The sequence below is a fragment of the Protopterus annectens genome, chromosome 2.part1 (genome assembly GCF_019279795.1).
Source record: "Protopterus annectens isolate FY-2018-M chromosome 2.part1, PAN1.0, whole genome shotgun sequence".
NCBI classification, from domain to species: domain Eukaryota; kingdom Metazoa; phylum Chordata; order Ceratodontiformes; family Protopteridae; genus Protopterus; species Protopterus annectens.
The window spans coordinates 652,741,139-652,759,680 of record NC_056729.1 but is presented as its reverse complement, the minus strand read 5'-3'; the positions used below and the strand labels follow the sequence as shown (position 1 = coordinate 652,759,680).

General features: G+C 39.8%; 1 protein-coding gene across 1 annotated transcript in view; it reads right to left on the bottom strand.

Annotated features, from left to right (window-relative positions):
* Nucleotides 1-773: 773 nt before the first annotated feature.
* CENPO (centromere protein O) overlaps nucleotides 774-18,542 on the bottom strand; it is a 282,925-nt gene continuing 265,156 nt past the window's right edge. The window contains exon 6 of the mRNA XM_044062391.1: nucleotides 774-1,176. Coding sequence (XP_043918326.1) covers nucleotides 1,037-1,176 — 140 coding nt within the window. The 3' untranslated portion in view covers nucleotides 774-1,036. The remainder of the gene's footprint in view (nucleotides 1,177-18,542) is intronic.

Below are 18,542 nucleotides of genomic sequence, written 5' to 3'. Positions count from 1 at the left end.
CATAAGTACCTCACCAAGAGGATCACTGGCCTCAAACAGATGCCCTATGCAGCTCGACTGAGAAACTACAGCTGTACTCGGTTGCATACTGCCTACTCAGAGGTGATCTCTGCCTGACATACAAGGCCATGTCTAACACAGAATTGATGGACATGTTCCACCCAAAGAAAACCTTATCCCCTCGAGCCACACGCTCTAGGGATCTAAACCTCACCACAACAATAAATAGGACGTGCTGGAGGGTTAGCTTCCTGTCCCATAGACTTCCCATGCTTTGGAACAAGCTCCCAATCTACATTAGGCAGAGCTCCTCGCTAACACTCTTCAAAAGAAACCTTGATGAGAGGATGGGAAACAGAATGTTTACCTCGGGGATCACTTCACTGGCTCTGCTGGACAGAGGCACAGGGAAATAATCAAAGGGGGCGGCAAAAGCCAACACATTCTGGCTAGGCTTATAAATACCTTCGGGCAGATAGCCTAATACCTACCTATGAACCTATAATACGTATACACAGATCCCAAATGATAGGGTCAGAATAATTTGCTAAACAAGCAATAACAGAAAATGAAACACCAAGTTACCCAATGAATGATTCCAGAGTCAGATCACTGTAGTTATCAATCGATACACACACTTTTGGTTACACTAACTTTTACATATTTTGCTTTCCAATGTTTCTGTCCTACATATGTGTGTGTATGCAAACAGTGCGACTACAAAACACATATTACACAATTTGAGCTAGCCAGAATACACACAGGCACAGCTGTATATTTGTCCAAGTATTTTCTCATATATATAAACTTTATTTATGTTTTCTAAACAGTCATGTTGCTGGAAAGAATGAAACTGTAGTCCAAGTGATTCTAAAGTTAATACAGAAGTAAGATTTAAACCACAGCATTCTCATTCAAGTTCTCTTTGCCTCACAGCTGTTACAACAAGCCCAGTTCCCTCCATCTTTCACATCAGTAGAAGTCAACTGAGGTAGAAAAAAAGCAGGATCTTTCTCATCTTGAATATCCTCCACAATTATTCTGCAGCAGCCCTGAAATGCTGAATCATGCTTTCTTCTTCTTCAATCAACAGAGCTTCAAATGCCTTGTGTGCAGGTTTCTCCAAGAACATGGTCTGGTGTATCTTAATTTGTTCCTGGACAGAGGCTGACAGGTCTGTTACATGGCAAGCAAAAATAATAACGGTAAAGAAATGGATCGGCAAAGAAATAACACATCAAACAACAATGATAACGAATATATAAATAAATACATTTCTACTGTAGCAGAACATATGGCAGTACACCATATGGTCATAATGAAAGGAATACATATACACAAACAAGTTCAATTTTGATGGAGTTCAGTCATCATCATCATCATCAATCCCCCTTTTTCTCATTTTTTTTGTACATGGAGTCAGGTTGTCACATCACCTTTCACCACCTCTCTTGATTCAGTCACTCTCCTATACCTTCTTTGACAGTTATGCTTGGCAAATAAATCTCCACAGTTCCAATTGTTTGTTTGTGTCTTTCGGCTTTTCCCGGTTCGGGGTCGCCACAGCGGAACTCCGGTCCGCTAATGATTGGCAGTAGATTTTTTCCAATTGTAAATGTAATAAATCCAATACGCAGTTCGAATGACAATAAAACACTCAATATTTATTAAAACAAAAAACAACCGGTAAGCGCTTTCATTCACAAAGAACTTCTTCAGACCTGGTTGTCACACATACAAAATTCACGTTTATAGTTTGCTCAAGTCACATGACCCCAAAACATTAGCAGTGTTTTAACACTGCTTTAAAGTTTTTCATATCATTCATACCTGGATCTGCACCTGTGTTTAGCCTCATTTGCCAAGCATATTCTTTCCAGTTTAAATCCACTTCTACATCCCATCTCTTGTCTGCATTTAAAACTCGGTCAATAACAGTAAAACTAAAATCCACTTTAACTCTTATGACAGTTGACATGTCTTGCTAGGGCATTAGTTACATCCAGTTTTTCCTCATGTGCTCATAAATTCTGCGATGGAAGCTATGCATAGTTCTTCCTATGTAAAATCCATTGCAAGAATTACATAATACTAGATACACAATGAATTTAGACTTGCAATTGTAATTTCCCTTGATATTAATAGTAAAGTCCCAAGCCTTTACTATTATTGTATTCTCAGTATCAAAAACTTACAATAATTGCAGTCTTCACATCTTGACATCCCATAAGTAATAGGAGTATTACATTTTTTAGTCTCTAAAAAATCCTTAATACTTTTCCCTATTTTTGTGACAAAAGTAGGACTCCTACCTTTCCTTCTGTATCTTCAGCCACTAGGTCTGTCTTTATAATGTTTAGCCATGCTAATCAATACATGCCAGATGCGTGAGCCACTGCCTGCCTACTACCAAGAAATTTTTGCTTAACTCTCTTCCCATGAATCCTGATCAGCCCTCTGCTCTCCCAATAACAGTCAGGTGGCAGGAAGTGATCCCGAGGGATAGATCTCTACCTTGGCAACTCCTCTGTGCTCCAGCACTGCTGTCCCCACACCAGAAGTGATCCATTGCTTGCTGAATTCTTGGTTACCAGTACAAATGTATTACGATACTGTGAGCTGGGCAGGACAAGTAACACCTAGTGCTCTACAACCACCTCCCTTCCAAAAGGGTGGGAGAGCTGGCACCAGCCACTTACTCTCACCCTCCGCAGTCAACTAGTACAGGCATCCTGGAAGCTACTCAAACATGGGTCACCTGCAGCACAGTCCAGGCTTTATCCCTCTAAGTCACAGAGCTGCTCTTACCACACAGAAATCTGGCAAACTGTAACCAGTCAGAAGATAAATCATACTACCAATTCCAGCAGAGGATTTTCATGTGGAAATGAGGCACTTGGGTAAAGTGGTGTAATTTTACAACAGCGATCACATGAAACTCTGTGAAATAAGGACTCTGCAGTACGTCATTATTTATGCTGAATCAGGCACACTGACAGAATTAATATTTAAGATGCAAAATTAAGTCATAAATCATTCAGTAATTTTAAAACGTCTGTATGCACTTTTTCAGTACGTAAAATGGTAGTAATAATTGTGCCTTCCAGCATCAATCATTTACATTTTCAAAATGTTTATATGGAACATAACTTCAGAAACACATTTTCATAAAATCCTCAGAACTTGATATTTGCTGAAATTGCCAGACATTACAGCACAAAGATCTGTTTTATGAGAAAGAGCTCATCAACTCATGTGCTCAGTCATTTTCACTGGTTTGCTGAAAGTAGGTACATAGAACCATTACTAAGGAAATGCAAAGTAACTTACATGGAGTTCTGGAGTCTCAAATATAGTTAGGAACATCAAATGGTTTCCACTCAGTCTGAAGTTTAAAAAAGAGTGGCACCTCCATTTTCTTTAATATTACAATTTTTGTTCTGTCTTTAAACAAGATGAGGATGAGATTTATGTAAAAGCTACACAAACGGGAGGGTGGCCTAATGGTTAAGTTGTTTACCTTATAGACACAAGGTGCAGCGTTTGATTCTCACATGGGGTAACTGGCTATGCTTAAAATGGCCGACAAGGGCAGTTAGCCTAGTAGTAACCTATGAACATATTCTACATTCTATGAACACATTCTAAAAGACTGATATCTAAAGTTGCTTCTGCTTTAAAAAAATGTCAGGATTGCAGATACTTGCAGTAAGAGGACGATGCTGGTTGTGTACCACTGACTGGTAAAGCAGATTGTTGAATGCTACCTTTTTACCATTCTTTAAGCTCTCCGATTTCAAATCCTGTACTCAAACAAATTTCATTTTCTTTTTGCTTCCCATAAAATACAATGACTCAATGAGAAATAATTTATTTTCCACTTCCACTCTTTTAGCAATCTGCAAATATACAGTGGCAGTTTTCCATTCTGCTTGTATACAAACACACAGGCTTTTGGTGTCTGGGCAATAAACACACAATCATTTTAAAGCTTTTATTAACTGAATTAGTGATATTGTTTCAAACTCATTACTGAATTTATAAAAGCAAACGCATCACTGAAGTATAAAAGCAAAGAACACAGTAGTAGCTTTTTTCTTTAATTTGGCCACTAGATGGCCTGTGTGCACTATGGGAAAAATATAACTTTAACAGCTGTGTCACTTGGACAAGCTGATTTTCTTGATCTTTTTATTGGGAAAGGTAGTTATTGTAAAATGATTTTAGGAAAGTTTCTGGTCTCAGACTAGAACCTAAGGTTCCCTGCATAGAAGATTCACTAACCTAGTGCAAGGAGCCTAAGTCACATGATAAACCTATATAACCTCCTCACCTGTATCTTTCCCTCCTCTCCCCTTTTTTCTCTCATCCTTATTCAACTCTAATCTGATGCAACTGTTTTTTAAATAGCTTTGAATACCTATTCCAACTTTCTACTCAAATATGTTTATGTTCTACACTCTTAACTAAATATCAAGAGGCCAATGCTTTCAGTCATTTCCTTTTCTGTGTTGCTATGTCATTATTACCTTTTGTTACTGTGGTTTTGACAATAGACTGCGGTGGTGGTGCTGCGGTAGCGTCGTCGCCTCACAGTTAGACGTTGCCCATTTGATTCTCAGTTAGAGCATCTTCTGTGTGGCGACATGCGTGAATGGGCGTTCCTTCGTTGAAGGTTGTGCGTTAGGCCCGGCAAGCCAGCACGTAAAACTCTACTGCCAATCATTAGCAGACCGGAGTTCCGCTGTGGTGACCCCTAACCGGGAAAAGCCGAAAGACACAAACAAACAAACTGTGGTTTTGACAATAACTGTATATCTTCCTATACTACCCTGGTGCCTTGAATTTATAAAGTGTTAACTACAAACCAACTTTTTGAAATATTTGTACTATACTTTGCATATGCATTAACTGTGGAGTTTTTCTCCCAAAATCTCTGCTGAAAAAGGACAGCTCAGTCGGACTAGTCCAGTAAATAACTAAATAATAAATATATATCTTAGTGGAGAGCATATTACTCTTGTTCTCACCTCTATGGATTAACAACCCCCACCTCCCATCCTAGGATGTGGGACACAAAAGCAAGGTGGAATTATCTTGCTCACCCAAGTAACAGATGAATTTGTGCAGCCACTCAAGACTACCTGCATGCAAATCCCACTCAGGTAGCGTCAAAAGTTTGGGGTAATTGCCAGCACATTCCAGCAGCATTTAGTAATGAATAGTGCATTTTTTCATTTTATTTTGCAGCGTTGGATAAGACATGAGTTTGTCCAGCTCAGACTACCAGCATACGAATCCCCCTGCACTCAGCCAACACAGAACAACTGCATTCAATAATGAACTGTGCTGCATTTCAGTAATAGATAGGTAAAGAAGGGAAGGACAGTATAGTCTTGCTGCCTTGCCCAGATACCAAATAAGCAGAGTCAACAGTGCTTGCTAGTTTCAGCATGCAATAACTAAGTATTCTCAAGATAAGCTGCTGCAGAAAAGGATATTGAAAATGAGCAGCCAGTAAGGCTATAAACTAAAATTTCAGTGTAAATTAATAAGTCACAGATCAATCCTCTATACTCTACCCTTTCCCACTTATTTTCAACGTGCAAGTATTCTTCTTCCCACTTCTGTGCTGCTATTTTGCTTTACCCTGAGCTAAGTCCACATTTTCACAACAGTTCTACTGTCCTGCAGCAAGTATCCCTCTGTTACTGCACTGCTACTCTATTATTCTTACGATTCTGTTTCCACTGCCAGTTTCAAATTCTTACTTACCCTCATTTCAATTATTTCTTCATCCAACAAATTCTTATTAACATGCCCTAGTCACATAATGGCGAGATGCATTTTATTTGTTAACTGGGAAGTGGCTTTGTCCTTTGTGGAACCTTATTCAGCCATGAATGGAACAAAGTTAAAGAATTAAAGAGGATCATAACGTCAAGGTTAAATGTAATATGCAGACATTTTAGAACAGCTACATAACCAGAATATTTTCAGGAGAAAAGCAGAATACTTCAGTGAAAATTACAGCTGTGTAAAATTTTACCATAAGAGTAGTTGTAGTTCTTTTCACTGCTGTAGTATTCTATACATGCGGGATCTCCTCCCAGGGATAGCCCAATATCTAACCAATACACCAAAGCCTTTATTACCTCGGAGCATCATACGTCAGATGTATGCTCCCCGTGCAAGCGTAGTGCATAAAGGTTACGTATGTACGCACATAAGCTCTCAATCCAGAAATGAGGTGCTGCAAGAGATCCAGAACCCCCAGTGGAAAGGAGACCATGTGCATCCAGAAACTGGAAGGCAAGGAGAACCTTTCGGTCAGAAAGGAAGTACCACATGATAAAAGAGGAAAAGAAAGGGGGTAGGGTAGGTGGGAAGGAGTGAATACTGCAACAGTGAAAAGAAGGACATTTACTGTTATGGTTAAGATTTTACACAACTGTACTACATCCTTCCCTATCATTCTTGTAGTATTCATCACCTCTGGGAGAGTACAAACGCTTCTGCGAAGGTAGGGAGGAAGAAGGAGACATCCACAAACCCATGAAGGATAGCTTTGGCAAATCCTGCCCTGGCTCTGAAAAGGACATCCAATTTGTAATACTTAGTGAATGTGTAAAGGGAAGATCAAATAGTGGCTTCAAGAATGGAGTTTGTGTCCATACCCGTGAAGAAAGCCCCCAAGGGAGCCACTGCCCTAGTAGAATGATCCCGAATAGAAGAAGACAACTGTTGCCATAAAAAGTATAACAAAAAGAAATGACCTTGGAAATCCAGGAGATGGTTTGCTTAGAAACTGCCAAACTCAATGTCCTGGTATGAATGATGAGTTACAAAAGGCGTTCGATATTATTTATAAAAACAGAGTGTTCTATGCAAGTCCAAGGTATAAAGAACCTTCTCATTAGCAGACTGTGGAGAAGGGAAAAACAATGAAGGAAGCTGGATAGACTGATTAAGGGACAGCTCATTAACCACCTTGGGCATAAAAGAAGGATTTATACAGAGACACCCTGTCATTGAAAAAAAACAAAAAAGGAGGGACCACCATCAAGGACTGGAAAGTTCAGAAACTCTTCTCTCTTTGGTTAAAGCAACCAATAAAACAGTCTTCCAGGTGCAATGCTGCAAAGCAGCAGCAGCAGGATCAAAAGGAGCCTGTGTCAGTTTTTCAAGGACAAAATTAATATCAACAAGGAGGAATAGGCCTTCTTGGGGGTCTGATATGAAAGGCACCTTTTAGAAATTGCTTGACTTTAAATCTACAGGCCAGTGGATGATTCAGTGGCAGACAGCCAGATATTGTTGACAAATGAGCTTTCACTAAAGTATATGCTAATCCGGCATGTAGCAGTTCATACAGGTAGGAAAGAGGAAGCCCCCCCCCCCCTACACACACACACACACTGAAAATGTATCTTGGTGATGCTTAAGTCACCAGACAGAAAATCTCTTCAGCTTGGACATATATGATTTACTGCTATTGGGTTTCCTGGCCTCCTGCAGGATCCTAAATACATCCTCAGAAAATTGGTGTCACAAAGGAATCAAAACGCTATCACCCAAAGTGTCAGTTGAAACATGGACAATTGAGAGTGGAGAAGAGATCCACTGTCCTGCATGAGAAGGTCCATGTAGTGAGGTAACTTGTGATAACTGCCCCTGGCTAGATGAATAAGAAGGAGAACTAGTGCTGTCTGGGCCAAAAGGAAGTCACCAACAAGATTTTTGGAGTATCCTTCTTTATTCTTGTGAAAGACTTTGGGTAGAAGAGGAAGAGGAGGAAAGGCATATAGGAACATTCCCTTCCAAGAGAAAGACATAGCATCCACATTCCACACCAAATAACTTGGGACTATGGAACAGAACTGAGGGTGGCAAAGAGATCCACTGACAAATTATGTTCAGAAACACCTCTCTATGAAGGATTCATTCATGAGGCTGTATTCTGGACCTGCTGAGAGAATATGCCACAAGATTGCCCTCTGAAGGTATGTAGACTGTCTGTAGGGTCAGCTGCAGACTGAATGCTATTTCCCAGCCTTGAAGTGCTAGTCTGAAAAGAAGGTAAGACCTTGTGCCCGACTTGCTTGTTGATTTATCACATGACTGTGTTGTTGTCTATAAAAAAACTTCAAGGGACCTGGTGCCCAGAGTGAGTGGAAAGCTTAAACAACCAGAAAGAGAGCCTTCACCTCCTTGATGCTGATGTGATCTGCCTTCTGTTGAGGTGACCAAAGACACTGAGTCTTCATGTTGCCTGAAGCAGCTACCCACCCCAGCTCTGAGGCATCTGTGTAGAGTTCCTTGGATGGCTGAGCAGGTTGGAAGGGAACACCCAGATTGAGAAATACCTGTTGCATCTACCTGTGAAGTTCCAGTTTGAGGCAAGGGAGCAGAGGAACCAGATAATCTAGTGGGCGGCAGTGTTGAAACCACACTTGTAAGAGATAGCACTGAAACATTCTCACATGAAGCCTGGCACACAGAAGTATGGGGATAGCAGAAGCCATGAACCTCAGGGCCCTTAGAAACTCCATGGCTGGAAGACAGCACAGGAAGCAGGGATAGAAAATAATTTGTGTGAGAGAGAAACATGGTGGTAGAAAGAGAGGTTAGCATTGGAACATTTAGATTCCTGCAAGTTAGAAAGCTGTGATCCTGAGATGGCGTCAACACTGATTTCTGAAGGTTGCCCATAAATCTCCAGCTATGCAACAAAAGCTGGGTAAAATGAAGATCCTGCACTAACTTGGTTTGGGATTGGGGCCTGGAGCAAAAGGCCATCCAGATAGGGAAATATCTGAATGCCCCGAAACCTGCAAAAGGAAACCACTGGAGCTAGACATTTGGTGAATACCCTTGGGGCCACTGAAAGCCCAAAGGGCAAAGCAGAGAACTGAAAATGAGAGGAAGAAACACAAAAATCTCCTGAATAGGGGGTGGCCAGAAGTATGAAGGTAGGGCCCTTTAGGTACAGGAAAAAATAGAAAGTCCTGGTTTAGACTATGATTTCCATTTTCTAGTAATTACTTTATTGGTAGCCACTATAATTAGACTCAGCAAGGCCTTACTATGTCTAGGCAATTCCGATTTTATATCATAGCTCAGAAAAATCATTTCCCTAGTTACACCAATTTGCTTACTCAGTATCTCAGACACTGTAGTCTACAAGGAATATTTAAAAGTCTGCCAATTCATTAGACTCCCAGAAAATATGTTCCCAATGACGTCTTTCTTCCCTATCACACCTCCAACATTTGCTGTCTACCCGGAGGAAAAATTCTCTGGAGTCTACTTTGGGTATAAAAACATCCATGTAAACATTTCCAAGAAAAAATCCTAAATGTTCTAGATTTTGTTGCATATTTGTGAGACACACATACAACCTCATTGTTTATTTGTGCATTGCTTATCCAATCTCTCTCCCAATCCCTTCTAACCTCCTCTGATTGATTCTTATAGTTATCATGCAATATTTTATATGCTCTACTAATTATAAGGAATTTATTTTTTGAGCTATGATACAGAATTAGAATTGCCTAGACATAGTAAGGCCTTCCTGAGTCTAATTATGGTGGCTGCCAAAAAAGCAATTACTAGAAAATGGAAATCAAAGTGTAAACCAACTATACTAGAAATAGTGAATATAGTAACAGAGATAAAACAACTGAATACAGGATCTTTAGAAAAAGGTATAACCAAATTACATTGAAAAAACTGGGAATTGTGGAAACACATGCAGAGGAGAAACAAGGTTTGAAAGAAGGCAGGATTTGAGCTATGTAGTATTTGACTGACAATGACTGGATAGATTATAAGTGCTGTATAATGCTTGCAATTAAAATGTGTCAATATGGTTTGTTTTCATCTATATAAATATATGATTGCTTATGTCATAAGTGATCACTTTTTTTTTTTTATGTGCTTTTAGTTTATGAACTGGTTTTCTGAGTAGAGGCAGGCAGGACTACAAACTCAGTACTGAATTTTACGTATTCGAGGGAAATCAGGTCAGTACTAGAGATACTGGCTTTAGTTTTAGTGCAGTGCACAAATGTACCTAGCTGGAATAAGATACTAATGTAAGATGGTGACTGTTATTCAAACTAGCTGCTGGTTCCTGAGTTCCTTGACAGATAGATGAAGTAGTACGGGTGAAAAAATGGCAGAATTGATTGCCTACCCCTGGGAAAGATGAATGAGTGAGGAAGTATCTGCCTGATTAGTTTATTCAGGGTTAAGTAGGCAGTTAAATGGGTCTACCTCAGATGACTGAATCCCAAAAGACTGAAAATTCAAAATACCGAATGATGGAATTTGCCCCCTCTCCACTGTTGTGCAATCTTGGAGTTTATATATATAGTTAGCAGGAGTGTGGGGGACTGCCACAAGAGGGGGTGGCTTGCCCCCTGCATTAAAAATGTGTTCAGTATTTTGAATTTTCAGTCTTTTGGTTTGTCAGTTTTCTGAAGCAGACTCAGTTAAACACCTCACAAACTGGTGTTGAGACAAAACAAAGAAGCCCACAAACATGTTTTTTGCATTTTTATAGCAGGTTTTTTTACTTTGTTCCAGGAGTTCTTGATTTTTTTTTAAGTTGTGCGCGAGTCTGTCAAGGCAATAAATACTGTCTAAACAGCCACAGCAGACTGTGTAACAAAAATTCTAATTTCTTGACTTAATCTCATTTCTCTTCTATCAAATATAGGCCGTAGAATCCAGTGAAGAGAAGAAAGTCTTGCTAAAAAAAATTAACATAATGCAGCTCAAGATGATAAGGTAGATATTAATTTGCTCACTTACAGGCATTAAAAAGGATTAGCTGAAAGTTTTAGTGTTCCCAGTAAACAAATAATGTGCTGGTTGTGCCTATATCGCAGTTAGAAGGTGATCAATGCATGTGTCATACATTAGCCCCATAGGGAGGATATTATCTAGTGACAGGGGAAAGATCTAGTGCAATACGCTTTCTTCTTTTGAGAATCTTATAACTTGTGGTGATAGCTTTTATCAGCTAAGCCAAACCACATAACTAGACTGTAGAACAGGTAAAATTGTCAAGTGCTAAGGTTTAAGTTAGCACTGAGATCACCTGGAGCCATTAACTCATCTAATGCTTGTGGTCAAACAGGAGACGATTTTATTAACATTATTTTTAAACATTTTTGGGAAAGCATGGATATACACAACAGAAATCGTCTTGATACTGTTAATGTCAGTGGCACAACAGGTAGCACATTCGATCTTAAACTGTGATCCCCAATGCTTGAGCTGATGGTAGCTCAGATGGATGTAAAAGATCCACTACACCCATTGAAAATTGGAAGGGATGCCCTGGCCAAATTTGCCTAGTAGTATAAATACCACCTGGGGTCTCTCCTGAAAAGAGGCAACTAGTCTACTGGAACTAAGTCAGCCAACAGACAAGTAAAAATATATTTTTAGGCCATATTTTAGGACCATTAGTCAGATTATGCATTACTGCCAGATTACAAGACAAGGGGTCTGATTCCAAAGACTTGTTGTTCTATGTGTAAGTGATTTACTCTGCTATAAGCCTGTCCTGATTAGAAAAGACCGTGCTCCCAGTGTAAGTTATTTACACCAGTCAAAAAAAGTAGGAATAAACAAACTCCTTTATTAAACAGAGAAATAGCATATACAAGTGTTTTGTATATTTATAACTTTGTACTTCATCAGACAAATGCTGTACTGAAAGCAGGACCTCTATATATCAAACAGTGCTTATGCATGCTGAACTTTAACAATGGCTTGATGCTCTGTCTTGCCTCGAGTATAATCTGCCTGTACAACTTTCACCTCCATTATAGTGTTCTCAACCCTAAGAAATTTGTATAAAACTTCAAGTACTTGAAATTTACAGCTCTAAAACCATTACACACAACTGAATGCTTATATAAGGCATTATCAGTATTTTGCTTTTGAATAGCATAAATATGCTCATAAATTCATGTATGAAACTTTCTAATACAGTCTCCAACATAGCATGCTTGGCACATACTGCACAAAGCAAAATAAATCACATTCCCTGTAGCACAATCACCATAATCCTAGAATTTATAAGCACACTGTGACATGTAAAGAAAAAAATGCATCAGAATTATTTTTGTAACCAAAAGAAGGTTTATTAAAACAATTCATTAAGTAAAATACAAACTGTGCAACCCTCATGCATGCACACAGCCAAGCTCTGGGGTAAAGCAAACCCATCTCTATCTACAGACTATACAAATCCAAAACCTATCAACCCTTGTGTTTACACATTAAGTATAAAGCTATTGGTGAAGTTTTATGACCACAATGACCATATATTGTCTTGTGTCTTTATTATCTTTTTACAAAAGAAGATCATTTAGTTTATATGTCAGAACCCTATTCTCTCATCTGAAATCCTAAAAATCAAAACTCAGCTACAACCTCATCTATTTAACACTTGTGATCCGAGTATCCCCACAGAGCCCAATAAGAAATTGGACTTTACTTCCTGAAAGCTCATACCCATATCATTGTCTCTGATAGTGTTTAAAACCCTCACTGCATCCCCTAACAGAGGGCAAACATCTTCTTTTTTTTTTACAAACCCTTATCTTTTCAGCAACCAAATGGATCAAACACACAAGAGCTTTGTTATGCTTCTGAACCCCCTTCTCCATTAAACAAACCCAACATCAAATTGTCTTTCTTTAGCTGCAAATACCTATCTAGAATGCCTCTTAAAAGGTGCTGGGAGATCATTTTTAAATTACATTAGGGCTGGCCAAATCACACCATTAACAAATGTGGCTCACATCAGAAAACATTTTCTGAAATCTATCAGGGGTGATTAAGTATTTGTGGAGACATTTCCAACAAAAATTTTGAAATTTCCTTGATCTAGTGATCTTTCTTGGTAACAGACATATTTTTCCTTCCCTTCTTTCTTAGCGTATTGCTTCTTAAGTTTTGTCTTCCCATTGTTACTGCCATTTTAATGTTCTTGTGACATCCAGATAAAATCCCACTGAACTGCCACCAAATAATGCAACATCCCTTAATACCCTGGGTCAGTAACTAAGGAACTTCAATCCTCCCTATGGACTCCAATGTGAGACTGTCACTTAAACAGGAGTAATATTTCACAATTTTCCTTCAAAAGCACAACAGAAACATCCTCTATAGCCTGGAACTGGACTGTATACTTGTCCAACACTAATGTAACTCCTTATTACACACTCCAGAGCAATGTGTCCCAATTTAAGACCTCTGATACACTCACACTTAAATAAATTAAAACTCACACATCCAAACACTTCTGGGAAAGCCTGACACAGATGTCCAGCTGTGTCCCTTCCCCAAATAATACAGTAATGCTGCCACCAATCAGAGTGCCTTCATGCCCTTTTAAACGGGTGCCCGATTATGAAAACTAGATGTTAAAACAAATGATAGCAAATGACCTAAGCAGCCATGCTTTCGGAGTGGCCTGGGAGTTATCAAGACAAGTACAAGCACTCTCAAGTCACTAAAGAAAAACACTGATTGACCAGCCACAATGTAAGTTAATAAACATACTTAATAATGACCAAAATGATTACTGGAAATTACTGTTTTATATTTTTATACAAACAGAACTCAAGTACCAGGAAAATGAAATCAATACTGAAGGACAGAAATCAAAAATTTAGAAAAACTCTGATTAGTTACAATTTCCTATCTGACTAAAGAATACTGTTCTCGATTTAAACTAAATTACTACAACAGAGCAAAGGCAGGCTTACAGTTTTTGGTGAGTCCTTTTGGGTATCCACTGCATAGCAGATCTGTGAACAACTCCCAACTGAACTCAACACACTACTGTAGCTGACCATTGTAACTGACTGCTGACTTCAGCAGGCTTTTATAGACCACCCTGTCACAACTGTTGCAGTTCTAATTTCCATTTCATATTTTGAAAATCAACCAACGGTGGTTTACTAATGTTCCTTCTTTCAGCTTCTGACAGTAACACATTGCAACTGTCAACATTCCGATGACATCTGCAGATCAGCTGAATCTGAGATAGTTTGCCTTTAGAATCTTTCTTCACAAACATTAGCAGTTAGAAATGTACAAGGACACTGTTCAAGTCCTGTTTACAATATCACAGCAAGTCATGCTGGTATACAATACATAGGTCAATCTGAAATTATATAAAAAACTTCAGCCAGACATGCACACAAATAACGATGTCTAAATTCTTCATATTTCTCCCTCCTATGACTCAAGCACAGTTTTCAAGTGACACTTGAAAAACGACTTTTGAGAAAAATGGGTCTGTCTGGGAATATCAACCCACTCCTCTCTTGGGCAATCCATTTGCATTGGCATTATTAATCCCCACTGCAGTGTTCTCCTTCTGAGGAAACCTGGCTAAGCACAGCCTCCACTCCACAATCTGATGTATCTACTTGCACAACAAATTCTTTACTATAATTTGGGTTGGTTAATACAGGGGGTCTTCCCAAAATCTGCTTTAGATTTTGGAATTTCTGTTCTCAATCTGTGGTCCACACTACCTTATCTGGTTTATTTTAATAGTTAGGTCAGTAAGGGGTGTACTATAATTGAGCACACATATTCTATAGTACCCCGCTGTCCCTAGAAATGCTCTCACATGCTTTTTAGTAACAGGAACTGACCACCCTTGAATAGCTTCCACCTTGACAGGTTTTGGGCTAATCTTAGCACTCCCCACTCTGTATCCTAAGTAAGTGACCTCTGCCATACCCACCTGACACTGGGTTTAATGTTTAATTTTGCCTTTTTAAACTGGTCTGCAAATCCCCTTACCAGTCTTTAATGTAGAGTTTAACCACTCCACAATACCATTAGTCTAGGGATAGTAGGGGGTGATCTTTACATGTTTTACCCTACAACGCTTAAACATGTAAGGAGGTCTGACATGAAGTTAGCACCTTGGACAGCCAATATCTCCCTTGGAAACCTACCCTGCTGAAAATTTCCAGCAAAGCATTTGCCACCTTTTCTACATCAATATCACCTGCAAAAGGAATATTAGGGACTATAGCTATAACTGACAGACGGTAGGCTCTACCAACTGCCATACTACTTCACCTTCCAGCCCTCTCGTAGGAGTCCACGTTCTATACAGCAAATCTTCCTTCTCTGCCTCAATATCCCCTTCACAAGGAATATCAGGGACTATAGCTAGATGTGACAAACTGTAGGCTCTAGGCTGTACCAACTGCCATACTACCTCACCTTCCAGCCCTCCCTTAGGAGTCCACTCTTTATACAACAAAACTTTGTTCCTGTATATGGACTCCCCTCTTCCTTGAGCCTCAGGCGCTTCCTTAGCCATCTCCCTCAAGCTTTGTAATGTAGGGTCCATAAGTTGAACTTGTCTCAACTCAACATTTGTGACCTTCCCAAACTCCCCTTCCGCAGGAAGCATAGTAACGTCCAACAGCTGTGCCTCACTGTCAATCTGTGTACAATCACTCACCTCCTTCCTTGCAATCACCATGTCCAAGGGAACATCAGTACCTTCCAGCAGCTGTAGCTCACTTTCAGACTTACTGCTACAGGATAGTTCCTTCCTTGAAACAGCCACCATACCAGTCCCAGCTTCAGGTATGAGATCTGTCTGGGTCTCCCACAGGCCACCGGACCTACATGCCTGTCTCCAAGCTTGACTACGTGTCACTGCATGCACACAAGGCACTGCATCATCACAGTCATTCTCTATCAGGATAAATGCAGGAATATCCTCAAACATAAGCTCCCCTTCCACAGGAATCCTAATAACGTCCAACAGTTGTCTCTTGAAAATTTATTAAATGTGCTGCACGCTGTGCTTGCTGTACGGGACTGGAACCAAAGTCTTCTTAAGACACAAAGTCTTGCTGGCTGTTTACTGTTGAACTCAAAGACTGGTTATAACACAGAGTTTTGCAGGCTGTACCTCTGATGAGAAAATATACTTTGCAGCACAATACTTTATACAGCTCAAGTACTAATAAGCAACTTATTCTATAACGGATGACACATACTATACTGTTACAGTTACAGGTTTAATGTGCAAAGTTTTCTTCATGACCAGTACAGATGATATTCTCCCATACAATACCTCGGAACAAGTGTGTTCCTACAAAATACTGCCAACACAGTTTAGTTCATAGTCTTTTTATACTCTTTCAGTCAAGCACTTTAGATCCTGTTTTTCTTCTTTTGTGAGAAAGTTTTGTGGGAAAGCACGTAATGTCTGTTTTTAGACTTTCCTGCTGTCTATGTCCATTTATCTGTGAGGAATTATGTCAAACTTTTTAATATTGTGACAAACATGTTTTTTAAGGAAAAATCTTGTGAAAAAATACACACTGCTGATTTTATAAAAAGCCAAACTTCTTTGCTGTTACTGTGGGAGAACATGTTTTTTTGAGGAAACAGCTTATAAGAGAGCACTTACTACTAATTTTATAAAAAAGCACTTCCATTTATCTATCAAACGTCCTTGCTGATCCATTAACAGACGTTTCTTGTTTTTTTTTTTTACTTATTTTAGCCAGAGGTATGTCACATAGTATGGATGCCAATTTTACATTGCTAAGCTATATTCCTACATTTAAGCAAACATTTTATTCTAAGCTTTATCTTTCAGCATATTTACAGCAGAATTCATTTTTCATTGTTCAACCACACTAACGTGCCTCACTGGGCACTATCACTCACCTCCATCTTTACAGTCACCATTGTCCAAGGGAACATCAGTACCTACCAGCAGCTATGGCTCACTTTCAGATTGACTGCTGCAGGATAGCTCCTTCTCTGAAACAGCCGCCATACCAGTCCCAGCTTCAGGTTTTAAATTTGTCTGGGTCTCCACCAGGTTACTGAACCTACATGCCTGTCTCCAAGCTTGACTGTGCATCTTTGCATGATCACAAGATACTGCATCATCAAAGTCATTCCCTATAAAGACATCTGCAGGAATATCCTCAAACACACCTACCTGCTTGCTTCCTTTTCCACCCTCCCATTCAAGATAAACCCTAACCAAAGGTATTTGGAATGGGGTCCTTCCCCAAAGTTTTGACTAGGGTGGACTGTCAAAGCAAGTGCTGCTCTTCTCTAACCACTGTAGGCCTCACAATGGTTTTATCAGAAGGTGCATCTCTCTTAGCAGTAACCTGTTTACCATCTACTAAGATATAAACAGATACAAATTTTGGTGATAGACTGGCACATCTGTTGTTTCCAAACAACTTACCACTGGCAATCTCAACAACACTCTTTAGTCCTTCGGTCTTCCCTTTCTCATCAAGTGCTTGCATCTCCTTCGTGAAATGCTTCACTATCCCTAGGAGATGTGTAGCATCATAGGAAGTAAAGCAGTTCCCCAAGATGTGTAGCATCATAGGAACCGTTTCACTTCCTATGACGCTACACATCTCCTTGGGGAACCGCTTCACTTCCTATGATGCTACACATCTCCTTGGGGAACTGCGTCACTTCCTATGATGCTACACATCTCCTTGGGGAACTGCTTCACTTCCTATGATGCTACACATCTCCTTGGGGGAACTGCTTCACTTCCTATGATGCTACACATCTCCTTGGGGGAACTGCTTCACTTCCTATGATGCTACACATCTCCTTGGGGAACTGCTTCACTTCCTATGATGCTACACATCTCCTTGGGGAACTGCTTCACTTCCTATGATGCTACACATCTCCTTCGAGAACTACTTCACTTCCTATGACACTACACATCTCCTTGGGGAACTGCTTCACTTCTTATGATGACACACATCTCCTTGGGGAACTGCTTCACTTCCTATGACGACACACATCTCCTTGGGGAACTGCTTAACTTCCTATGATGCTACACATCTCCTGGGAACTGCATCACTTCCTATGATGCTACACATCTCCATCATGACTGCTTTACTGCACATAAGATAAAATTTACCAATGTTACCAATCAACATCATTTTTACATTACACATGCTGCTTCTATATCTTCCATCCACCCAGATACATCATTATGTGATGGCCATTACTATCAATTGCCAGGCAATCTCTCAGAGCCTCTGAGAGCCCTTGTTTTATGATGAAGTTATATTTTACTCCACTTAAGAGTGTGGCCCTTCCACCAATCCCTTGGATTACCTGTTCCCTATGAACTTTCCCCCCATTGCACAGATAGATAGCTCCCTCCTTACGGTTACACCCTTGCAGGCCATCATGGACACATTTAAATGTACACCGATATACACTGCCCAGTCCTGCTGACCCCTGCACACACCCATCCAGGCTGGAACACCTGAGAGACAACACTATATGGTGGAGGACATTAACCACTAAAACTGACTGTTTTTAATGACAACTCCCTCATAAGTACTGGACTGTCAAGTAGGTAGATATTGGCAATGATAACAGTATCAACAACAAAGAGTAAGAACCCTGTCAACCAACCCCCTCTTTTTTTCCTACGAAGCCATAGTCAGAGTCTATCCATGAATGCC